The sequence below is a fragment of the Actinia tenebrosa genome, unplaced genomic scaffold (assembly GCF_029948245.1).
Source record: "Actinia tenebrosa isolate PJP-AT-01 unplaced genomic scaffold, QUT_ActTen_1.0 PGA_scaffold9__36_contigs__length_13948895, whole genome shotgun sequence".
Taxonomy (NCBI): domain Eukaryota; kingdom Metazoa; phylum Cnidaria; class Anthozoa; order Actiniaria; family Actiniidae; genus Actinia; species Actinia tenebrosa.
In genome coordinates this window covers 12,773,260-12,799,879 of record NW_028292586.1, presented here as the reverse complement: position 1 = coordinate 12,799,879, position 26,620 = coordinate 12,773,260, and the positions used below count along the sequence as shown (strand labels likewise).

The following is a 26,620-nucleotide window of genomic DNA, read 5'->3' as shown; positions in this document are numbered from 1 at the left end:
TATAATATGACATGGTATTAGTGTGATATACTTGCAGTCCAGGTGTATAATATGACATGGTATTAGTGTGGTATACTTCCAGTCCAGGTGTATATAATGACTAGTATTAGTGTGGTATACTTGCAGTCCACGTTTATAATATGACATGGTATTAGTATGGTATACTTGCAGTCCAGGTGTATAATATGACATGCTATTAGTGCGGTATACTTGCAGTCCAGGTGTATAATATCACATGGTATTAGTGTGGTATACTTGCAGTCCAGGTGTATAATATGACATGGTATTAGTGTGGTATACTTGCATTCCAGGTTTATAATATGACATGGTATTAGTGTGGTATACTTGCAGTCCAGGTGTATAATATAACATGGCATACTTGCAGTCCAGGTGTATAATATGACATGGTATTAGTGTGGTATACTTGCAGTACAGGTGTATAGTATGACATGGTATTAGTGTGGTATACTTGCAGTCCAGGTGTATAATATGACATGGTATTACTGTGGTATACTTCCAGTCCAGGTGTATAATATGACATGGTATTAGTGTAGTATACTTGCAGTCCAGGTGTATCATATCACATGGTATTAGTGTGATATCCTTACAGCCCAGGTGTATCATATCACATGGTATTAGTGTGGTATACTTGCAGTCCAGGTGTATAATATGACATGGTATTAGTGTGGTATACTTGCATTTCAGGTGTATAATATGACATAGTATTAGTGTGGTATACCTGCAGTCAGGGTGTATAATATGACATGGTATTAGTGTGGTATACTTGCAGTCCAGGTTTATAATATGACATGGTATTAGTGTGGTATACTTGCAGTCCAGGTGTATGATATGACATGGGATTAGTGTGGTATACTTGCAGTCCAGGTGTATAATATGACATGGTATTAGTGTGGTATACTTGCAGTCCTGGTGTATAAATGACATGGCATACTTGCAGTCCAGCTGCATAATATGACATGGTATTAGTGTGTTATACTTGCAGTCCAGGTGTATAATAAGACATGGTATTAGTGTGGTATGCTTGCAGTCCACGTGTATAATATCACATGGTATTAGTGTGGTATACTTGCAGTCCAGGTGTATAATATGACATGGTATTAGTGTGGTATACTTGCAGTCCAGGTGTATAAATGACATGGCATACTTGCAGTCCAGCTGCATAATATGACATGGTATTAATGTGGTATACTTGCGGTCCTGGTGTATAATATGAAATCGTATTAGTGTGGTATACTTGCATTCCAGGTTTATAATATGACATGGTATTAGTGTGGTATACTTGCAGTCCAGGTGTATAATATGACATGGTATACTTGCACTCCAGGTGTATAATATGACATGGTATTAGTGTGGTATACTTGCACTCCAGGTGTATAGTATGACATGGTATTAGTGTGGTATACTTTCAGTCCAGGTGTATAATATGACATAGTATTAGTGTGGTATACTTGCAGTCCAGGTGTATAATATGACATGGTATTAATGTGGTATACTTGCAGTCCAGGTGTATCATATAACATGGTATTAGTGTGGTATACTTACAGCCCTGGTGTATCATATCACATGGTATTAGTGTGGTATACTTGCAGTCCAATGCATAATATGACATGGTATTAGTGTGGTATACTTGCGGTCCTGGTGTATAATATGAAATCGTATTAGTGTGGTATACTTGCATTCCAGGTTTATAATATGACATGGTATTAGTGTGGTATACTTGCAGTCCAGGTGTATAATATGACATGGTATACTTGCACTCCAGGTGTATAATATGACATGGTATTAGTGTGGTATACTTGCACTCCAGGTGTATAGTATGACATGGTATTAATGTGGTATACTTGCAGTCCAGGTGTATAATATAACATGGTATTAGTGTGGTATACTTGCAGTCCTGGTGTATAAATGACATGGCATACTTGCAGTCCAGGTGCATAATATGACATGGTATTAGTGTGTTATACTTGCAGTCCAGGTGTATAATACGACATGGTATTAGTGTGGTATGCTTGCAGTCCACGTGTATAATATCACATGGTATTAGTGTGGTATACTTGCAGTCCAGGTGTATAATATGACATGGTATTAGTGTGGTATACTTCCAGTCCAGGTGTATAAATGACATGGCATACTTGCAGTCCAGCTGCATAATATGACATGGTATTAGTGTGGTATACTTGCGGTCCTGGTGTATAATATGAAATCGTATTAGTGTGGTATACTTGCACTCCAGGTGTATAATATGACATGGTATTAGTGTGGTATACTTGCACTCCAGGTGTATAGTATGACATGGTATTAGTGTGGTATACTTTCAGTCCAGGTGTATAATATGACATAGTATTACTGTGGTATACTTGCAGTCCAGGTGTATAATATGACATGGTATTAATGTGGTATACTTGCAGTCCAGGTGTATAATATAACATGGTATTAGTGTGGTATACTTACAGCCCTGGTGTATCATATCACATGGTATTAGTGTGGTATACTTGCAGTCCAATGCATAATATGACATGGTATTAGTGTGGTATACTTGCGGTCCAGGTGTATAATATGAAATAGTATTAGTGTGGTATACTTGCATTCCAGGTTTATAATATGACATGGTATTAGTGTGGTATACTTGCAGTCCAGGTGTATAATATGACATGGTATACTTGCACTCCAGGTGTATAATATGACATGGTATTAGTGTGGTATACTTGCACTCCAGGTGTATAGTATGACATGGTATTAGTGTGGTATACTTGCAGTCCAGGTGTATAATATGACATAGTATTACTGTGGTATACTTGCAGTCCAGGTGTGTAATATGACATGGTATTAATGTGGTATACTTGCAGTCCAGGTGTATCATATAACATGGTATTAGTGTGGTATACTTGCAGTCCTGGTGTATAAATGACATGGCATACTTGCAGTCCAGCTGCATAATATGACATGGTATTAGTGTGTTATACTTGCAGTCCAGGTGTATAATACGACATGGTATTAGTGTGGTATGCTTGCAGTCCACGTGTATAATATCACATGGTATTAGTGTGGTATACTTGCAGTCCAGGTGTATAATATGACATGGTATTAGTGTGGTATACTTGCAGTCCAGGTGTATAAATGACATGGCATACTTGCAGTCCAGCTGCATAATATGACATGGTATTAGTGTGGTATACTTGCGGTCCTGGTGTATAATATGAAATCGTATTAGTGTGGTATACTTGCATTCCAGGTTTATAATATGACATGGTATTAGTGTGGTATACTTGCAGTCCAGGTGTATAATATGACATGGTATTAGTGTGGTATACTTGCAGTCCAGGTGTATAATATGACATGGTATTAATGTGGTATACTTGCAGTCCAGGTGTATCATATAACATGGTATTAGTGTGGTATACTTGCAGTCCTGGTGTATAAATGACATGGCATACTTGCAGTCCAGCTGCATAATATGACATGGTATTAGTGTGTTATACTTGCAGTCCAGGTGTATAATACGACATGGTATTAGTGTGGTATGCTTGCAGTCCACGTGTATAATATCACATGGTATTAGTGTGGTATACTTGCAGTCCAGGTGTATAATATGACATGGTATTAGTGTGGTATACTTGCAGTCCAGGTGTATAAATGACATGGCATACTTGCAGTCCAGCTGCATAATATGACATGGTATTAGTGTGGTATACTTGCGGTCCTGGTGTATAATATGAAATCGTATTAGTGTGGTATACTTGCATTCCAGGTTTATAATATGACATGGTATTAGTGTGGTATACTTGCAGTCCAGGTGTATAATATGACATGGTATTAGTGTGGTATACTTGCAGTCCAGGTGTATAATATGACATGGTACTATTGTGGTATACTTACAGTGCAGGTAAATATTTCATAGTATTTTGATCGAGTGAAATTGCTGATGATGGAAATGTGAATTTAAAAGCGATAAAATATGAAATATTAGTGAAAAATAACGTTAGATGACATATTTACAAATACCTCGTTGTATGTTTTTAAGAGTTCGATACCCAAACAAACACATCAGGAAAACATTAGTTATAAACACTCGTTTATTACTCTTGAATTTCCGAATTGAATTTAAATGAGATTCCACCTTCGGATATTTGTCTTGACAATACTTTTCCAAGTCACTCTCAATCACCTGGACTGCGAGTATCCCATCTAGCCGCCTCCGTTCGTAGCGGCTAGATGGGATACTCGCAGTCCAGGTGATTGAAAGAGACGAGGAAGGGTACTGTATACCAGTTCCTAATATTCCTTAGCTAAGATTTGTTGTGACGATACTGTTCAGAGTCATTCTCAATCACCAGGACTGCGAGTATCCCATAGTGCAGTTTTCGTATGTCTGTGAAAAGTTCACGGCACGAACACGGTCGTGACACGGCAAGGGATACGCCAGACCAATCACATTGAACGAGAATTTACTCTCCATCCAATCAAATACCCAGAACACGGTATAAACACGGGGCGGACACGGTCACGCCAAGATCACGTCACTTTTAGACCAATCATATTGCGCGTGAAAAAAATCAGCCAATTAAAATTCTAGAAAGTATCACGGTCACGGCACGTCACGCTTACGGCACTGAGCTTTTCACAGTCATACGAAAACTGCTCTATAGCCGCATCCGTTTGTAGCGGCTAGCTGGGTCATACCGCAGTCCAGGTGATTGAAAGAGACGAGGAAGGGTACGGTTACGACCAATATCCGAAGGCTAAACGAGTTCCGAATATTCCACCGCTAAGATTTGGGGAAAATCTACATTTCGCGAGGACGTAAACTACGCTAAAAAATAAACAAATAATTAAAGGAACGACGTCTATCTTATGTCCAGCTTATTTTCTGTTTTGCTGCTTACAAAGTAAACTTATCTATTTTATTACCTTCATTGCGGTAAAAATACTCTATACAAAAACGTAAAACTCTTAATATGCATAACGAAAAGATCGTTAAGTTTTTCTGAAAAAAGGTCCTCTCAACGGATGTGAAATAGTCGTGGTCTAGTAGAGTTCACATCCAGTGAATGGACCACATCCTGCTGCTTTCTTTTGTTTGTTTGTTTTTGTTTTTACCACTTACTAAATCATTTAGATTTTCGTCTATGGAAAGGGGAAAGTTTAAAGCTTTCAAAACTTACTTTCTTCCTAGATGTATATGAAAAGAAGACGAATATAGCAATTGAATAAAAAATTAGGATTTGATATGAGCTTCAAAGTCCCTTTAACTGGTTGAACTTCATGCCAGCGAAAATAAATTTAAGATATGCCTATATTTTATGAAAAGTAAAAATGCCTGGGCACAGCGTCCTGATATGATTTCATAATTTACGATCTGCTTTCTAAGGTGAAACAGAAAAGAAATTGTATAAAAAGGGTTGGGCGCCCTGTGGTATCTGGACGCACCACAGGCAGTCCATGATTAAATTAGTACTCTATAATAAACACCAAAAATAAATTAATATTTAATTTTTTTTAACACACGAAAAGATTCGTACTCACGCTTTCTGTTTTCACTTGATTAGCATCGATGCTGTGATACCCATTAAGATATCCATCTCTTTAGTGGAAAAAGAGTCAATTGTTAGTTTCACCCTTTGTTGTTGGTCACTTCGATTTATTGGTAAGACTGGTAGCTGTACGAGCATGGCAACAACAAAGGAATTTTAGAACGCAGCCTTTTAGATTCCTAGTAGTGATAATGATAAAAAGAAATGCCACAATAAGTGGAATATATTCACATAATCTCGCTGTGAACCCTCAACCGTTTCCTTCTCATTAGAGCCATGTTTTACTTGAATAACTGCGACAAAACAATTCTTAAAGTAATGCAATATTTTCTATAATGATTTAGAGTTAAAAAACTAAAGTAAAATTTTATTTCGATTCCACACTCCACCTAAAAAAAGTCCAATCCCAGTAGTAAATCCGGATTGGGAATTTCCACAATTTTGGAATTTGACGTTGAAACTACGACATTCTAAAGAGCAAGTAAAATAGGTTTCAACCGTGTCAATTGTTTGGATTTTGGCGAAGAAATGTAAGAGTTTTACGAGCATCACAGTATCAAGCCGCTCGTCACTGGTACACTAATACTGACACCTACCTCCCTACCCCGAGGGTTGGAAATGGGTTCGATAAACATACATGTGTATAAGAATGGTTAAATAATGCCCAACACATGCAATTTTAACAATATTAATTAATTAGTATATTTCATGCTAAAGTATATTGACACGTGAATAAAGATGATGATGATGATGATGATAATTAGATTCATAATAGCTGTAAAAATGTTGAAAATAAAGTTTTCATTATTATTATTATTATTATTGTTATAAATGATGGCAGATAGTAAAATCCATCCCATTAAGGATTTAAGAATATACCTTATCTCTTACGTATACCAAATATTAATTAATAAAATTCTCAAATCAATCTATTAATAAACGTAAAGTACGTGAGGATTTGAGTCGTAAAACCAAAAGACCAACGCAAGTCTTGCATAAATAAAACTAGCATGGCGACACATTGAAAATGACATAATATAAGTGAGGGCGAAAGAAACAGTAAATTAATATTGCAAATAACGCCAATCTTATGGTGTAAAAATTCATCGACAGAATTTTAATCAACCAAAACACGTGCAAAATAAAACAACGAAGCATATATTTATATGTCTAAATAAACCAATTAAAGACATTACAAAACCGTTAACGACGACGCTTTACACTGTGCCAAGGAGATAATATTCAATGGTATTCAAGAATAGTATATCTCCTTGGTGCATTTGGTGTTCTAGGATATTCAAAATGCATGATCATACTTGAAGTATGCTTTGTAGTATTCACAGAGAATACTAAAACATGCCTCGCGCACCAAGTACTTTTTTTAATTAATTAAATAAATAAATAAAATAAATATATAAATAACAATGACAAGTGAATACCAACCTTGCCTATTCCCTGATACTTATTACTTGCTGTAAGAGGTATTTTGAATTCAAAATTTTGTTGAACCTTAGGTTTGACGAAACCGGGGCGCGAAGAATCATCTTCGGTCTGCATCAGATTTGAATTAGAATGCCCAATATGCTAATCAAGTATCATACGAGACCGCTGAGAAAAAATGTTTGATATAGAGAAGAATAGGGACCTCATAAGATGCTGTAAATGTATGTAACATTCGATCACAAGCTAACCTGGTCTTAATCAGGGATACACTAGGGATACCCCGAAATCAGGTGTAATGAGACTCCAAAAACAGGTGAGCGATACTCCAAAGTCAAGAGGGGGGTACTCCTAAATCACGTGTGAGGGATACTCCAAAATCAGGTGAGGGGATGCTCCTACACTAATCAGGCGAAGAGAACTTCAAAATTAGGCGAAGGGATACTCCAAAATAAGGCGAGGAATGCTCCTAAGTAATGTTAAGGATCACTTGAAGGGATATTTATATAAGTATTGCTCTAAATTGCAACCAAAACTTTACGAATCAAGAAGAAAATATATTATTTCCGAAGCCTATAAACTATTGGGATTTTGAGACGGCTATACCACAAAATATTGATGGCTAGTTGGAAAAAAAATTTCTGTAAAACGACGAACGCGAAGTCAATGGCATCAAGGGAGGCAACCCTGATTAGCTTTAGATTCTCCCTACCTAGCAGTCGTCTCCCTAGAAATGGTTTTTCGAAAGTTCGAGAAAATGGATGCTTGGCGTTTACGAACTTTTTTTTTCATCAAAATTCCACTATCGTTATTTAAAAAACTAGGGTGAAGTTGAAGATATTTTTGTTTCTTGAACTGTTTACAGGTTTTTTTTATTATTCATTTCTTACATCCTAAAGCATTTCGCCAACTAGTGCTTCGCTCAAAAAGTTTGAGGTTTTCGAGTTTACAAAACCAAAGTAAGCTTAAGCTTCTTTTTTAAAAAACTAAAGTTATTATGATTGTATTAAAACGTTTCTGGGATAAAGCTTATCGTTCTACTTTGAAACACAAATGCTTAGTAAAAAATAATGATTCTATAATATCTTTGCCAATCAATCAATTTACCGTGAATCAAATTTTCTTGCGTCAAGTTTGAAAGAAAACAAATTTCGTAATGATATTTTTCACTCACCTTTAGCAGAAAGTGCAAGATATATATAGCTTGTAATCTCCCTTATCCTTGTACCACATCGTCAGGAAATAATTTGTCTCATAAAAGTCATAAAAGAGGAGAAGAACTGCATTCAGAAAACAGAAGTGGATACCAAGAAAGTGCTTATGTTCGCCATCAATCAAATGCTAATAGCCAATCGCGCGCTGAGACGACATGCTGAGACGACATGCAATCAAGAAATTATTAGACTCGAAAAATCCTCTGACTGCCAAGTTGGACTCGGCCTACGGCCTCATCCAACTTTGGAAGTCCTCGGAATTTTCGTCGTCCAATTATTTCTTGGACAGCGTGGAGTCCTATTACATATACTAATTAAATATGTATCAAGTGCTACGTAGATTTAAATAAATAATAAATTGGCGTGCTTAAGTTGGGTTCGAACCTACGTCCAGCAAAAAATGATCATAAATAAATAAATAAATAATAAAATAATAGAATAAAAAAAGGAAAAAAAAAAAAAAAAAAGATTCCACTGTGCCATACTCCCGAGACATCCGCAGAGCTGAGGCGTCGTATGGACTTCGGACCTGACGGCGATTAAATCCTTCTGCCCTTGGGTGTACGAATTACGCAAGAAAATGTTCTAGCCGGAGCATCAGGGGAGAGACCAGCCGGCCCCCAGACCATAAACAGCTTGTCCCTTGCACTCTGCAACGCACGGAATCTGAGAAAAATTGATGTCAAAAAGTCTAGTCTATTCGGTGCATTGTTTTCTCAGCTATTGTTATGCTAATTCCATGGAATCGTGGCCGAGTGGAAAAAACTTGGGCTCAAGAGGAGTCAAGCCGGTTGAGGTAGGTTAGTACCTGGATGGGTGACCTAAACTTTACCATTTGTCCTCAAAGGTACGTTTATTTCTTTTATATATATATATATATACACCATGATCACTTTGAAAATGGGATTCGTTGTGGTTGGGGAATAGTCGGAAATTGAAATAACAAAATCAATATCCAGCACGAAATATCGAACCTGCACCATTTTATTGTCACCACATATTTTAGAGCCCAGTCTTAACCGTACAATACGTACCAGAACAATTTAAAAAGATTAGAAATTGAAATATGGCAGAAAAATAATCTAACTTGGCATTTACTAATTGTAGGTAAATTTTATGAAGTGCACCTTCCATCAACGAGGCTACAATAATTTTGTCATATACATATCTATCAATCGACCAACATTTTTGAGTTAGACGTTGCACAGGGTTGACCTCGATTTTTTGTAGAGAATATTCATTTGTTCCAGTGAAGGTCTGTGAAAAAAAAAATTGTATTGTTGACGCTAAGCATTCTTTACTTTATCGTTGGTATTCGTGAATATCCTGAAGCTGAAATAAGGCTAAACCTGAGTAAATGAGTCTGTAATCAAGTAACACAGTGGTATTAATATGACCAGTGGTCGGCCGCTTGACAGAGATTGGCCGCTTGATAGTTGGTGTTCGATTAATAGAGTCTACTGTGTTTTGTTGCATCCTCGTGTATGGCGGCCGGAAAAAATTCTACTTGTAGTTAATAAAACTCTAACATTATAAGTCCAATTCCATGTCTGAATGACCTATCGTCTATCGCCTTTAAAGGGGCACTTGGATGAAAACACCCCAATTTTTGAAAGTCCAAATAATTAAAGTATTTGGGGATGATATGACTCAATATGACTATGATAAACATGATTAGTGAACATTTTAGCTTGGGAGCCACTTGCTATTGAGAAATTTTGGCTCAAAAGCAAAAAGAACAATAGGGTTGAGTAAATGACGTCATTTACTCACAACTTATATGCTGAATAAAATTGTTTATTTTTATCCCCCACTTTTTACTGTGAAGAAAATATGTTGCTTGGCTACTATTGGGGCCATATAGATAAGTTTAACCAAGTTTCAAGTCACTTTCAATTTTCATCTATTTTCGTCCAAGTGACCCTTTAATGATGACAACTTTTATTGAAATTATTGAAAAGGATTTCAGTATATATACTAGTATTTTATATCTATGCATGCAGTCTCAGTAGCCCACACCAATTAAACGACTGCTTAATCGTTTCCATGGTAAACTGAAAACCCGCTGTAATTACGTCAGCAGTGTCCTTGTTGCTATAGTAACCAAGTTTTGTATGATTCCCTTAAATATCTATTTGTTTTTTATAAAGAATATTGTATGTCGATTTCATGTTTTCGTTTTGCGTAATTCTTCGATTTTCCAGATCGTTTCTCGTTTTCAACTTTAATGACTTGCTAATTTTAAAAGCACAAAATAGACAAATATATATACTTGTTGCAGACCACGTGATCATATGCCGCCATATTGAACAGCAATCTAAAACCTGAAACAGCAACATCTTGATCCTAATTGCCCCCATGAATATATTATACAAGATTGAAATTGATTTCAATGGCCATTTAAAATGGCGGACAATGAACAAGTGATCATTTCTCTTCGTCAACGTTAACTAATAACTTATAAATTGTAATATTAAACTTAAACCAATATCTCACTCTTAGACTAAGGTTTTTAAGGAAATTCACATGAGCCGAACCTAATGACATCAAAGAGGACCGCCTTGTTATCCATTGTTTCACTTAGGTTCGGCTCATGTAAAGTTCGACGTTTGACCTGAGCCAAAGGTCAACATTCTTCATGGATATTTTTTTAGAAGCCGTTGTCCAGACAACGAGTGCCCATCCCGATACTTACCGTGACCGTGACACGTAAAGTTATACGAAATTTACTTTGAACAAAAAAATAATCTAAATGAAGTATGTCCTATTTGGTGGGTTTTGTTCCGCTTTCTGGGTCCTCAGTTCCGCCATACTTCTTGGTCGTATTGTTCTGTAAGGCTTTGTTTATCGAGCGTTTCGTCGTGGCCCACCGACATGCGCGCCAAGGTGCCATGACTGTATGCTCGTAGATATCTGTTACTACGTTGGCATAGCAACCGTCACGTGGACAGCATAGAAGAACTAGTGGAAAGTAAAACAGTGATATTCATAATAATTTGTCTTATCAACCATAGATTTAATAAATATGATCCGAGCTTTTGGCCTACTCGGCCATCCTCAGGGAAATGAAAAACGTTACAATTGGCAAAGAAAAACGCGATCAAACCATGGCATATGTGCGCGCGCATTAAATTAAACCAAGAGAATATGAACTAAGAGAAGGAATCCCCCCTATAAAGCCTTGTATTCATCATGTGCACAGTTTGATGCTATTTTTAGCTTGGACATATTTTGAGCGAAGAACTTGATTGGTTGATTTTTTTAGGGTAGGCGGCTTCCAGTCTTGCAGTAAACAAAAGCCTGTGTTTTTGTCGTGGACGTAAAAAAATATGGGGCTTTTCGTGTCCTAAAACGAGGCATTAAAGGAAGCATGATTATCGCACGGGCATGGTAATGAGTTAAAGATAGAATCAATGATTCTAAAAATAGCATCAAAGTGTGCACATGATGGGGCACGGGATTCCTTCTCTTAGTTCATTTTCTCTTGATTAAACAAATTCGCGCGCGCTTAGGAAAAAAATAAAACAAATTAATTAATTAATTAAAAATAAATAAATAAATGAATAAAAAAAAAAATAAATAAATAAAAGTGATATTGTTTTAACTATCTCGAGGCTGGGTAAAAGAATAGTTTGCTTTGAATTTGCAGTGCATTTTGTAACTCTTTCAGGGGACAAAACTAACTAAAGACGCCATATTAGAAATATGTCCTCTAAGACAGTATTCCCACAATGCACTGCAATCCCAACTCGACCCAGTCTTTTCTTAACCTCGGAACGGCAAACTGGCCTTCGTGAAAAATCATAACTCATATTCAGCAAATATAACATACTTATTTTCCAAGTCCTTGGTACTTACAGGGTATCATGAGCAACCATAGAATCATTCCAAGCAGACAGATAATCAAAAATATGGGCATAAAAATTATAGAAAAGATAAACCGCTGACAAGAATATTCGCTGTCTTTGTCCTCGGCACCAGCTTCTTCTCCGACAAGCGGGTGCTTAGAGGGGGATCCAATGGGGGAGCTGTAACTTCTACCTGAAGGGGAAAAAAGGATATAATGAAGTGAATCAAGATTCACACAAAGATGTTTATACTGATGCTCTGCACCGGCCAAGTGTTGTTTGACCGCAGACCGTGGGCTCAGTCTTATCGAGTGGCTCTTTATTGAGGACTATTGAAAACGGAATTTACAGAAAACAGCAAGAGAATAACACAATAGAGAAATACAGAGATGTAAACCCGAAATATCTAAGACGTAAATAAAAATATAGAAAGTCAAAATTTCTTGATGGGTTGCCTGTGTGTTAATGATTTAAAATCCTGTATGGCTATCTTTTTTTATGGACAATAAAATTACGTTTTACAACTAAGAAAATTACTAGTTCTTAATGTATTCTAACCCGAAAGAAAAGAATTTTTCGCTTGCAATAGACGTCATAGCCGCCATGTTGGAAGAATTTGACAAAAGATTTTTCAATGAATTCTTTTGTTATATCTTCCAACATGGCGGACATCCCTTTTGTTATTGTGCTCTCTTGGGATTGATTGCAAACCAAGAATAAATCTTAAGCTATGTACAGCCGCAGATTTAGTCTAATGAGAAAATGATTGGAAATGTCGCAGACATGACACTCGTAAAAATTCTCTATTTTGTCCTCTACTAACTATGATTTTGTTTAGTATCTATGTATGAGTTTTGTATCGCCAGCATTACACGAACATAATTGGTTTCCGATAGCAACTTAAGTGCAAGGCAATATTAGCGGAGAAGCAGCGGAGATAAAACACAATTCCTGTATCATTATCAGGAATACCTACTTTTTTGGTTTTCTGAAGATTCCGCCATTACTTCCAAGCGTAAAGCGATCAAAAACCCAACGTGATTCAAATTTTTGCTTGGACTGGTCTTTTTGTTTGTAGTTGGGAGTAGCATATGTTACCGGAGAAACGATAAAAAATTTATACGACTGCACAAAGTGGTTGAGACGCCGCCACAATTGCGGATGGGAAACCAGAGTCATATCAAAATAAGAAGTCATTGGTTGAGATTTCTTAGAGTTTGATTAAAACTATTTAAAATTACTCAATGAAATATCATTGAGCATTGCTGGCAACATTGATTCAAATACCGCAATAGTCTAGTCGTTTAAACTCAAGCCAAATAGACAATATACTCATACCTTGTTAAGAAAAAAGTTGGTTGTTTTGAAAAGGATATTCGCGCAAAGCTGGCATTAATTCTAAGTGGTTGATAAGGATCTATTGTACGATCTTTTGTCTTTAGGATCTGAAGCAGATTGAAGGCAAAGCTTCTAAAACAAAGTCAGTATGTGTATAAGTCTTAGAGAAGCTGCAGTACGAGTAAATGAAATGGACTACCGCAATTAAGCCGACCGGCAGATAAACAAATAAACGAAAATATATATATAAACAAAACAACAAGAAAAAAATGAACCTAACGAAGGAAAACGAACAAATCGTCTAACAGAAGAGCATATGTAAAAACACTAGCAAAGGATTGTAATGATTTGTGAATGAGCAATTAAATAAACAAACAAACGAACGAACGAACCAAAAAACAAATAAGAATCAAGAACAAACAATCAGTCTATCATTTAATCTCCTAAAATAAAAATAAAGGCTTTTATTTAACAATCATTCAACTCGCGTCTCGTTAAATATTCCCCGATATTCACTGAGGCTGAGGCAAATAATTGTTTTAGTATAAATACACAGTTGATTCTTTCAACAATAACAAACAAAAAAAACAAAAAACAAAAAACAAAAAACAAAAAAAAAGAAAAGGAAAAAGAAGATAAAAGACATTTTTTTCCGGTAACAGCAACAAAGCGGCTGGCCGCCATTTCGGATTATCGCTGGAAGTGATTATCGTGTAATAGTGTGAGTTTCTTGACCAATCAGCGCGCGATTTTCAACAATCACCTGTGTATTTTTTACTAAGAAGTCATATTCGCTCGTTCACTTGAGTGTCCACTGTTATTAACTGAAGATTTTAAAGAAGTTGATATCACAAGTCGGTTTGAAAATCAACCGGATCATTTTCTCATTTAAGTATATCCAAACATAGAAGGTGAGTTACCGAGATCGCATGCTAGATATCCTACAAAACCGCCCGGCGATCCTATATTATTCTCAAGGGTTTTATTTGGCATTCAGAGTTACAAGAAAATGCAAGACAAAATTCTTGAATTAAGGAAAAAAAAAAAAAAAAAAAAAGAACCTCAATTGTTGAACAAATTATTTATTGAAAACACTGAAAAAATGGAAACATCGTATTCTTATGTAAAAGATATAGAGTGTATCCAGATATTTCAATAGTGCGCAGTAGTTATATGCATGCACCCAATGCAGATTATTTTCCCACTTTTCCACCAGCGCTAAATTTGCATTTCTCCCTATATATAATCCTATTATCGATCTACCCGTTCTGCGCTGTCATAAAGCCTTATTTCCCCTCAATGCAAAATAAATTCTGGATTCGAGACGGACAAGGATAAGTACAAACTACAAACACTTGACATTTTGAGCTTCAAATCCTAGAGAGGTCCTTCCTTTGGGAAATTAATGCTGACTAAAATTAGCCGATATTTACCAGCCAAAAATTCGGACAAAAACCAATGTGTCTATTATTTTATCAATGACTTGATTAAGACCGCGATATTTTGGTTAAATATTTGCGACGGACGGATAGAAAATGTAGTGAGGGCTTTACTGGCCATGAATGTTTTAAAAATTTCTCCAAATAATCGTATATGTACATGTCTCTTATACGTCCGATTATGAATATAACTCATTATAGAAATTGTGAAATACTCTACGTGGGTTGTGTGTGGGAATGTACGTAGCTTGCGCAAGTTATTGTGCGCGTATATGGTTTACAAATAATCGTTATGTGTGGGGGTTACTGTGATTTACAAGCGCGCGCGTTAAGAACTTGCGCTTCAGCGCGAATATAAAAAAGTAATTTGTGTCCAAAATATTTTCCCCCAAGAATTTTCAAGATTTTTTTCGTGAACCTAAACGTGATTGTCCGTTAAACTTCGTGTTTTCCTTGATATTGTGTCGCAAACTTTCAGTAAACAGATGCATGCGCGATATATCAGTATGAATACACAAACCGTCTCCCAGACCTGTCATTTATATATGCAATACAGTCTATAAAATAAATTAACTACCTTCGAAATCGCTTTTAATGTAACTTCAAAGAACATTTCAATCAATTACTCAGACAAAAGCTAAACCAAGAATGATCAAAGTATGGTTTTTCGCGGTTCGTAAACGCTATAAATCTTCAGTAAAACATTCATTCACAAATAATGCGGTCATCATAGATATTTTTGAAAGATCAACCAATTCAAAGCTTTACCACAATTAGACAAAAAATACAAAAAGACAAATACTTATTCATATAAATCTATTAAAATATAATACGTGTTGTAGACTCACCTTCATTGCGGTATCCAGTTGTTTTTCTAGATTGCTGTTGGTCAGGCCTTAGGAGTTCTTCTCTTTCGGGCGAAGTCAAAAAAGCCCGCGAAACTTCGCGCGAGCTGTCACCGCCATGACTTGAAAAAGAGCGAGAGCTCTCACTCCCTCCTGTCGGCTCAGCATACGATGTCCCTGGCTTTTCGTTGAATTCTAACATAGATCTATAAGCCGGCATGTCCAGATTGATTTTAGTGACCGGAGTTGGTGGCCTAACTAGCTCATATTCCTGCTTGAGTTTTTCAACCGCACCTTCGAGGAGTCTTTGTTGACCAACGGGCAAACCTAAGCCGGCAATGTCGTCCCTTTTCAACGCCAAAACCGCAGGGATACAATCAATTTCATGTTCACTAACTAGAATATCTATTGTACTTTCTCTAAGAAAAGAATCCTTGGCCCAAGCTTGAAAAACCTCTAGGCTTTGAAGCGTTCCATGGCGTTTGAGTTTTCCCGGTCGTTCTTCGAGTTCTGAATGTGGTATTGACTCTGCCGAGGTGGTGCGCTCTTTAACCTTCCCAAATGAAAACATATTTCACATTCATTCAAACTCTTCACGTCTCAGTCCATTTTGGTGTTTCAGTATATATAAGTCTTTCCTTAATAGAAGGAATAAATGTATCCCGGGGTCGACTATATTTTTCAGTTGTAGAATTGAGAAACCATTGAGATTAGACTGGGAGTGTTTTGACTTGAAACAATGCGCTTTGCATTCTAATGAAGGCAGATGGATTCGTATATTGTTGATAGAAGTACCACGTCACATACATCGATAAAAAATACTTCTTTGACTGGTCTTTTCCGGACATTGGGTGAATCTATGCATTATTCATCTCAATAAATAAAATACCTTAATCCTGACAATATAGAATCCGTACGACATTTTTCTTGCCAACTAAAAAATGTGAAGCCAATTCGAGCTTTTATACGGACGAAACCGATAAAAATGAACATGAGTGAATGTTACTAATTTGAAATTTAAAGACTAAGAAGCTCTCAGACCTTAAGGCTCTGACTATCTTAAAAACTAAATAATGTTTAATCCAAAAAGATGCAAAAATAGAAATAGTTTATAAAACGCTGAACTCTCACTGTGTATGCCGGCGCGCAAAACAAGGTATGTAATTTATAAACTGAAAATTAAAAAACCTTTTTTGTGTGTGATTTTGTAATTATTGTCGAAACATGAATGTTTAAGTTGTACAGGATTTGAATGAGCCATTGTTTTTGGGCGAATTTCAAAATATTTTTTAAATGCTTCCGTTTGAAATGAAATGCAAAAACTTACGAGACAAATGTAGCTGTTAATGATTTAAAAAATTTCACTAGCCCCTAAAAAAATCCTCTTTCATTCGTCTTTTCATATATCTTTTTACTTCTTTTCGCAAAAAAAACCTTCCAATTTTTTAATTTATTGAAAAGCAAGTTTATTTAACTAAGTAAAAGCGTAACATTAGCGTTTCATTCAAATTCAACACTGATTAAATGAATCCGTCAAATTTTAGATGAATAAGAAACTATAGTTAACGAAACTCAAGTCTCGTTCTAAACTCGAGATTCAAAGTCCATTTTATCATATTTTCCGCTCATAAAAATCTAATATTGCCTTATAAAATTGGCATCTAAATTCAAACACTCGTATCAGTTCACATCTGTCTGGATATCTATCTATTAGTATTCTAATTATACGCCGTCTTTGACTTAAAAGTTCATAACCAATATAGATATATCTTTTTAATTTGTTCTTTACTCGCGGCACTATATTGCTAAAATGATGAAATGTAAAAGGAGTTTAGATATATTATTTCTATAAATCCTCTCACTAGAAGAAAATAAGAAGTTTGATAAGACGGCAATGATATTGGATGATAACTTAATCATTGAAAAAATAAATTTGAATAACTTTGAATAATTATATTGAGGCAAGACCATTACATAGGCAAGACAGACAATAGAACAAAGCGGAAAAAGGACTGATTAGATGTGTGAAAGTTCTCATGAATAATATAATTCTAAGTTAAATTTATTTGACAGCATTCAGGCTCATATAACAGACACGATTTCTTTCCAGTTTTTGCTAGGTATTTTTCTCGCCAAAAATATGATTTTTAAAAGTTATTCTCGAATTAACTCTGTAGTTAAATTGTCTAATTTTTATATTTGTGTTAAAGAGTAATTCCTGTTTGATATCATTATTAATTTACAGTGATTTTAAGATTATTGTTTGAGTTCTTTGTGATTATAGGAGGTCCCACATTGAATGACAACGTAAGTTGATTGCAAAAACAAAATTTGTCACCATTTTTAAGCATCTGGACCCAATCCCACACTGGTAATGTTCCTTATACCCTGCCTTTCGATGCAAACTACGCGCACGCACGAGAATGGGGCTGTCACGCGCGCTTTGCAGCGTTGTCGCAACACGTTGTGAAAAATAAAATACAGTTCTGCTTTCTTCAACAACTTCAAGACATTGCCTGACTTTGTGTGTTCCAAAGTGCTGTGTGTAACAGCGCTAATGTTTAAAAAATTGATTTAAAATCAAATAGATAAATTATCGCGTTGAAAACTCTTAGAAATATAAACTTTGAAATGTGGACATTTTAAATAATTTGTTGCCAGACTTACCTAAAACGTTATGCCTTTGCCTAACTCATTATTTAAGTCCCTTATTTTAATAATGAATAAATAAAATGTTAAACATATAAATTTCTCATGAAGATTCGTAACTGTAATCCTACTTCTGTCACCATAAGTTTCCCCCATAATTGGGATACCTGTGTTACACTTGCGCGCGCAGGTTTTGTTGTGTTTTTCTTGACAAAACAAAAAGTTCTCTGCTGCAAACGTTTTAAAAGTTATTTATACTCGTCAAAAGTTAATTTCCTCCTTGAATGGAATAATTTAACGCTTCCTTGCGGACTTCAAGGTATTTTTATGAACTCAAAATGGCTCATCCGGCCAGAATAAAGAAACAAACTGAGCACCTCAACTTTGGCAAAGCTTTTGACGGAATTCCAGCTGAGATACGAAGTGCAGCACATGAAGTCACTAGAAGGTAAATATTCCCAAAAAATATCCTCAAAAACTCCTTATGATGCTCTCTTATTACGTAAACTATAATTTTCTACCTTTTAGCTTTTTTGTTTACGTAAAATTTTATAAAGATTTTGAGCTAAATGAAGCTGAAAGCCGTCTTGAATTTTTCTTTTAAGATTTTACTTCAAAGTTTATTTTTCCTTTGTTTTTTTTAGCGTGGGAAAAAAATAAGATATAAAGAAGAATTTTGAATTGAACAGTTTACTTGTTGCTTTAAGTTTTATAACTTAGTATAGCTTACATGAACTTCACTTGCTGGAATTTCATTTGATTTTCTTACAATTTGCACCTGTACAATCCAGCTTTTTAGGATAAGTTTTCTTGTCAAAAAAGAAGTTTTTGTATGAATGGGAAACAAAACAGCAAATTCGTAGCCATGCAGTAGACATACAGTGTCTTAACATAGCCGTAACTACTCATTGTAGTTTTTAATGACCTTAAGAGACCTCCTGTCAAAACAGCAAATGCTGGTCAGTGAGAATATCTCTGCATCCCAGGGTGACTGGACCTTCCCACTCATCTGAAAACTGCTCTACGGCATGTCGTACTGCTATACGTTTTCCACTCATACTATACATTATACAGTCAAGTTGTGTTTTAAATTTGTATTCTTCATTGCATCCAGACGACAAGGAGTAGAAGAAGCTCTGAATCACACAGATGATTTGTCGGAAACAGTCATGAACTATTTAGTGGAGTATCTGACAGTACGGGATACCCTTCAGAGCATCAAGAAGAAGGTACTGTATTCTATTTTTTTTTAATTGTGTTGCTATAGCTGTGCACTCAAACAGTTTGACCAAACTTAGCCTGCTTAGCTGCCCAAATTGTGGGGGGGGGGGGGGGAAGGGGCGAAAGGGTGGGGGTCTGCTTGCCCCTCCTCCACAGGCCCCCACCCCCTCCCCAATTTGGGCCACTACGCAGGCTACACCAAATTTTAACCAATCATGATGCAGAATAAAAACAAAGCCATGTAACATTAGCCAATCAGAATCAAGCAACAAAGCCAAGATCTTGTGAGTTTGCTACGGTTTCTCCTCTCTTCTGATTGGCTACAGTTTTCACTCTACATCATGATTGATCACCTTTGTAGAAGGTGTAGTTGACTACACAATAAGAGGATAAAAATCTAATGCCCTAAAATGTTAAATGTTTTTAAATTTTAGGCTCGTAGCAGCTCAAGACTCAGGTATGGACCATAAATGATGATGATGATGATAGTGATGATGAAGGAAAAGATTCATTATTAATTACTAAGCTATAGTGGTAGTTTAAGCCAAGAATTTGGCTAATTTATTGGAGCATTCTTCGATCCCTGACCCTCAATGAAACTCCTGTGTGTTGTTTCTTCACAGATTCAAGTGGACTAACTTTCTGCATGAGGATAAAGTAACATCAGATGATGTTGAATTTGATGTTGCATCTCTGCTTGTTGCTGTGGGATTATGGCACATGGATCATGCTAATCAGGTGGGAATTCTTTTTTTGCACTTTTAGTATCTTTGTCATGCTTCATTGTCATTGTCATCAGCAATCACTAATCATCATCATCAGCATCATCATCGACATCACCATTATCATCATCACTATCACCATCATTACCATAATCATCACCATCATCATTATCACCACATTATCACCATCATCATCACGATCATGATCAATACCATCACAATCACCATCATCAATTATCATCATCAATATCACGTCATTATCACCATAATATTTATTATCACCATCACAATAGCTACATTATCATCATCAACCATCAATTCATCATTGTAAATCGCAAAGAACTATTTCCATTTAATCCCCATTTATTAATCCCCATTATTACTTACAATTATATTTTAATTTTTTATGATTATCTTTCAGTTGAACTTGAGCATGAAGGAAGATGAAGAAAATGAAGATAAAATGAAGGTGAAACCCATGAGCAAAAGACAACGAGTCAAGTGTGCTGAGAGTGTCTGCTGAGTTTTGCCTTTTGAGACCTATGTATCATATAATTAAAAAGATATATTCTCTGTTTTGATGCACAGGAGTCATTGCAGTCTTTAAAGACTGCTGCAGGAATATTTGAATGCCTGAAATCTCTGGGTCATGTATCTCATGGCAACAAAGATATTGATGGTAAGACGCATGTCAAACAAATATGTGTACTTTACATTGTGGTATATTACTCAGTATGAGACTTGGTAGCTCCGTTGTTAGAGCATGGCACACGAATAGCCAGGGCAGAGGTTCAAATCCTGTTTAAGACTCAGAATTTTTTCTGAGACTTTCAATTTGCAGCTGCATACAGTAAGTTGCTTCATATACACTGCGAGGGTCAGTTTAATTTGATACATTACAACCGCAGTACAAATATATACTTCATATATACTATCATACACATAACTCAGTATACTCTCCTGATACCTACCAACCTCTTGGGAACTCCAACCCCCTTCCATTATGGGGTATAGATATTTTATTGGAGCTACATGTACTGTACACAATATATAGTACATTTGCCTCCACACCCCTAGAGTCTGATCTGCTCTATAAGGGAGAGGTATGGATACAGTAGTTCCTACAGTAAATAAATTCTATTAATTTTTTATATTGTAGCATCATCAATTAGAGCCCTCCATTTACAATCTCTTGCTGAAGGACAGGTATTATGTTTGAGTTATTAACTACAAACTGTTACCTTTCTAAGACCTTACCCATCTATTGAAAATTCCAATCTCCCAGTGCATGGGATAGGTATGAATATTTTTTGGGAATATAACATATACCCTTCTCCCTCCTTGGAAATTCCATTCCCCCTTCATGGGGGTGGTGTGAATGTTCTGTGGAACTCTAATATACCCTCATCAGACCCTCCCCACCCCTTTGAAATTTCAATCCTTTTTTGTATTTAATGCAGTGAAATTGTAATATTCACCTTGACAAACTTTAGCTAATTTGCTGATTTATCTTTATTTTTACTAAAATTCTATTTTTAAGGAATTTTTAAGTTGGAAAATCCGGAATCATGTCCTGGAATGGGCCATGGATTGGACTTCGGTTTAGTGGATCTCCGGATCGAAACACTTTAAAAACTGCTTTTCTTTGCTAAATTTTAATGGATATATGTTAACTAGCTATTGAAACATATTTTAGCAAAGAAATTGAATTGATTAACTGATTTTTAACATTCCAACATCCAAGCAGCTTACCAGTGTCCAGTCCAAGTTCCCATTCCAGTTCACAATTTCCATGATTTTATGCCTTTATAATTATTTAGTAAATAATATTAGGCTTGATAATTTTTTCTGGATTCAACTTTGGAGCTTAGATAATTTACGGAACTACACAATATTATTGTACCTTCCTCATACCCTACCCACACTAGAATGCACAACAATCCTTCACATCACTCTTTTTTGAATGAAGTAAAGGTTCACTAATTCAGTGTATTACCATCATGTCTAGTGTGTCACAATTGACAGAGCCATCAAAAAGGGACATAAGGCATCTCTTGTCAGTCAACTTTGTGCCGATGTGGCTGAGAAATATTCATCTGCAGCAAAACAACCTGATGTAGGTGTCAATCACTGTCAGCATTTAATTATGAAGTACAATAACTGCTCAAGTGAAGGCAATGGCATATAAGGGGGAGGGATATTTCATTCATTCCATTTCATGGGTGGATTTAGGGGGCTGATTGGGTCATGCCCCGCCTTTAGCGTGATTGGCGTAGATGTGACCTGGGTTTGATCTTTGGGATTGTTGTTTGTTGGTTCTCTCCTGTGCTTTGAAAGGTTTCTTCGGGATTTGTGTATTGTTTATTTTATTGCTCAAATTAACAGAGTTTGATGGAAGCATTTATGCTAAAACGCTCCTCAACTCTCTCACAACTATAGGACTCTTGCTTAATGCCACTGATTTAAGAACAAGGAAAAGTTATGTTTTGGTGTTTTATGTTTTATTGTCTTAAAACTGCTTTTCTTTTAACAGGAGGAGCATCACTTAGAACACAAATGGGCCACGTACCTGAAATTCCAATGTTAGTAAGATTGTGCTTTACAATATTCATGTTTGCTTTTTAGTGTGATTTTGTTTGAAAATGAGTTCTAGGTCCAAAATAGGAAACAGTTCTGTAAATATTTTCCTTAAAAATGAATCTCCTGTTGTCTTGTTTATTTTTTTGGGACAGCTGAAACATATCTAGCACTTTCAAGGTGTTTTCAAGGCATCCATCTCTTAGAGACAGAAGAAAGGTAGATAATTTTCTGAAAATGATTTTAATTGAGTGAAAATTAGGGGATGGATTGATGGGGGAAGTATCGGTATGGATGGAAGAAAGAGAGAGGAAGGAAGGGAGAAAGAGATATATATTGTTGGGTGGATGGATGGATGGATGGATGGATGAAAAGGATGGGCAATGAATAGGAGGGAGGGAGGGAGGGAGGGAAGAAGGGAGGGAGGGATGGATGGATGAAATGAAATGATGGAAGAAGGGTAGGTAAAAGAAGGAATAGTTGGATTGAAAGAAGGAAGGAATGAAATATGTACAGGAAATAGAGAAGAAGGAAAGAAAGAAAGGGTAGGTATAGATAGACAAAATGAAGAAAGAAAGGAGAAAAGAGAGAAATAGAGGAAGTCAAGGAAGAACAATGTTTATGAGTGAGATGATCAGTGAACAATTGTAGAGATTATACAGTGAGCATTATATTGCTGCTACAATGATACCTGCTGTTAAATTCACCAGGTGTGGAGATGCAATTGCAGTTTTAAATGAAGCAACTAAACATGTTGAACAAGCCTTAACACTTGCTAAAGTGAGTACTGCTCTCTAGTTATTCTTGTTATTATGGGTAAATTTTGGCACAATAACATCATTCCATTTGTGTGTTTTTTGTAGGAATATGACAAAATCAAGCCCAAAACCAAGATACATCTAGGCGAAACAGCAAGCTTTGTAAGGTATAGTAATCTTTCTGCAACACTTTTTAATGCCGTCATGCAAGGGGAGGTAGTGTTGTGTTACAGCACTAAAAATGGCCTTGGGAGATACAGAAGGTATAGGTGTACCTAATGTTGAACTACTAATGTTTATAGTTGCACCAGTAGTTATACTTTTAAGGTTGAACTCCTTGTTTTTATATCTCATTATTTAGGTCTCTAATTTCAGTATTTTAAAATTTGTAGAACAAGGAAACTTGTAACAGAGAAAAAGGCAAAGTGTGACAGGGAAAACAGTATGATATTCCATCAAAAAATCCCTGAGGTAAGAGGGAGATGAAGAATGCTTTACTCCTGCCTTCCTCTCTACCATGCCTCTATCCACCCATCCATCCACCCACCCATCCATCCATCCATCCATCCATCCATCCATCCATCCATCCATCCATCCATCCATCCATCCATCCATCCATCCATCCATCCATCCATCCATCCATCCATCCATCCATCCATCCACCCACCCATCCATCCATCTAACCATCCACCCACCCACCCACCCACCCATCCATCCATCCATCCCTCCGTCCATCCATCCACCCATCCATCCACCCACCCACCCACCCATCCATCCATCCATATACCCATCCATCCATCCACCCACCCCTTCATCAATCCGCTTATCCAATTTTGTGGCTATATATCTACATCCATCCATCCATCCATCCATTTTTTTATCCATTTTACAACATACTTTATTCATATACTTTCATTATGAACACAGTAACTTATACTTTTTATTTTTTTTATTTTCTCCCCCAGGACTGTCCTTCATTAAGTGACCCTAAGTGTTTGGTTCAAGGTACACCATTCCATATACCAGAACCTCAAGACCTTACTCTGTAAGTAAAAGTAATACTATTATATCAAGCAATACCATATTTTACTAAAACAATCGTTAATTTTGTTTTCCAGAACAAAACCAAAAAAAACAAAAAACAAAAAAAAATTTCCAAAACTTTATGCAGATTTACAAATATCTACAATAGATAATAATTATTACAAATAGTAATTTTGTTTACCAGATCAAAAACAAAAAATAATAATTTCTAAAATTTTATGCAGATTTACAAATATCTCTATCTCATTTTTTCATGAAAAATATAAAGAAATATTCTGAGCTATAAAATGTTTTTTATGGATTGTCTTTCAACACTGTGAGTGCAATGGGTTGGGTCACTGGTTTGGGCCCTGTAGACACCACGATGGTGAAAGAAGAGAAGACTCCCATGTTGCTAAATATTCCCTGATGTTCACTTCACCTTTGGCGAATAATTGTTAAAGTAGTAAGGAGTGTGTATGGAGGATACACTGCTCACAAGCTTATGACTTTACTGCCTACCTTGTATGAATAAAAAGATTTTTTCGATCTTCAAACTATAAAAAATAACCTGAACTACAATTTTTTTTTAGATTTTTAGAATTATTTTAATCTCATTTTCCACAGCAATTCAAGTGAAGAAGAAGTGAAAGACACCTCGACAGATGAAGGAACAACAACTGAAGAAAATCCTAACTAATAGGTACTTAAACTGACAACAGATCCAGGTATAAAGTATACTAGGACTTTAGGAACCATTTTTATTTTGAATTACTGTAATCAATACTGCAGTCATTCCAATGAACAATGTCTGATTATATTATTTGCCCTACTTTTTTATTTATTACATTTTGTGGTAACTAAGATGTATTCTCATGCACATGCAAGTTTGTTAATTAGGTGTGTGTGTGGGGGGGTGCATCTGGGGGCTCTCATTGCCTCACTTTAAAATCATTTTCATCTTAAGAATTGAACATCATAGACCTGTATGGCCCTGCTCTTGCACTCTAATAAAATCTTTGGAAAAAGTCATGTGATGGGTGCCGGATGGGTTGACGTAAGCTGTCCCAAATTGAAAGGTTTCTTAATTGAATTTATACTATACCTGCTTTTATCTGTACAATACTGATTATCAGTATATTCCAAGTTATTTTTGCGTGCACAGATCATCAAGAGTTTTGGTCTTACAGAAAATGTATTGACTTTTTACCTTAAACGTCTTCAAGCTTCTATCTTTTTCTGTTTTTTTACTTCTTCATTTTATCTTTGGATACCAAACAAGGTATTTTCAACATTGTCTGATCAGCCTTCAGCAAAATAAGTGGGTTTTTACCCTCTGGTTACCCCCCAAAGACGCAAAGCATTATGGGGATGTGAAAGTCGAGATTACAGTTGTAATTACAATATTTAGGTCAATTGTTGTTACTACAATTTATACATACCGTATATATATATATATGTATGCCATATGCAAAAACTCTGTATATTGCAAAATAAATAAAATAGATAAATAGACATTATTCCAGGTTGCCTGCGCGGTCACGGTTGTTTAAAACCAGCTGACTGTGAGCTGGCGGGAGACAGCTTACATTATCACACAGAAATCCCGAATTAAAAGAAAAAAACTATTTTACTGATTTCATTTTTGGTAACTTTATCCATTATTCATTAGACAACACGAAACTGATACGCTATACATTGTATCGAAATATGACCAAATTTGAATAAAAGCCAAGAATTTGTGTTTCACACGGCATTCATGTAAAGCAGTTATTCAAATTTTTTAAATCACTTATCGTATTTAATTTTGTGTAATTTTATATTTACGCACTTTTACTGATGAGACGTCCATCCATCTATAAAAAAAGGAATCTATTTATCATATATATTTATATATCAATAAACCTTGCAAGGGTGGATCCAGCAATTTTATCAGGGGGTCCAAACGTTCAGAGAGGGGGTACAAGCGTATACGTCGAAACAAAATTTACTTC

At 35.9% G+C, this 26,620-nt stretch overlaps 2 protein-coding genes across 2 annotated transcripts; one reads left to right on the top strand and one right to left on the bottom strand.

The window, feature by feature from the left end:
* Positions 1–9,172: 9,172 nt before the first annotated feature.
* On the bottom strand, positions 9,173–16,583 carry LOC116297725 (uncharacterized). Its single transcript, XM_031706006.2, has 3 exons — positions 15,680–16,583; positions 12,065–12,247; positions 9,173–11,167 (listed from the first exon to the last, which is right to left on the bottom strand). The coding sequence occupies exons 1-3, from the start codon at positions 16,245–16,247 to the stop codon at positions 10,971–10,973; spliced, it is 948 nt and encodes a 315-aa protein (XP_031561866.1). The 5' UTR covers positions 16,248–16,583; the 3' UTR covers positions 9,173–10,970.
* A 1,938-nt stretch (positions 16,584–18,521) lies between these two features.
* On the top strand, positions 18,522–26,431 carry LOC116297724 (BRO1 domain-containing protein BROX). Its single transcript, XM_031706005.2, has 15 exons — positions 18,522–18,773; positions 19,440–19,554; positions 19,981–20,003; positions 20,170–20,284; positions 20,690–20,737; positions 20,857–20,947; positions 21,428–21,474; positions 22,277–22,384; positions 22,802–22,850; positions 23,001–23,064; positions 23,556–23,625; positions 23,709–23,770; positions 23,996–24,074; positions 24,569–24,648; positions 25,254–26,431. The coding sequence occupies exons 1-15, from the start codon at positions 18,664–18,666 to the stop codon at positions 25,324–25,326; spliced, it is 1,134 nt and encodes a 377-aa protein (XP_031561865.2). The 5' UTR covers positions 18,522–18,663; the 3' UTR covers positions 25,327–26,431.
* The last annotated feature ends 189 nt before the right edge of the window (positions 26,432–26,620 follow it).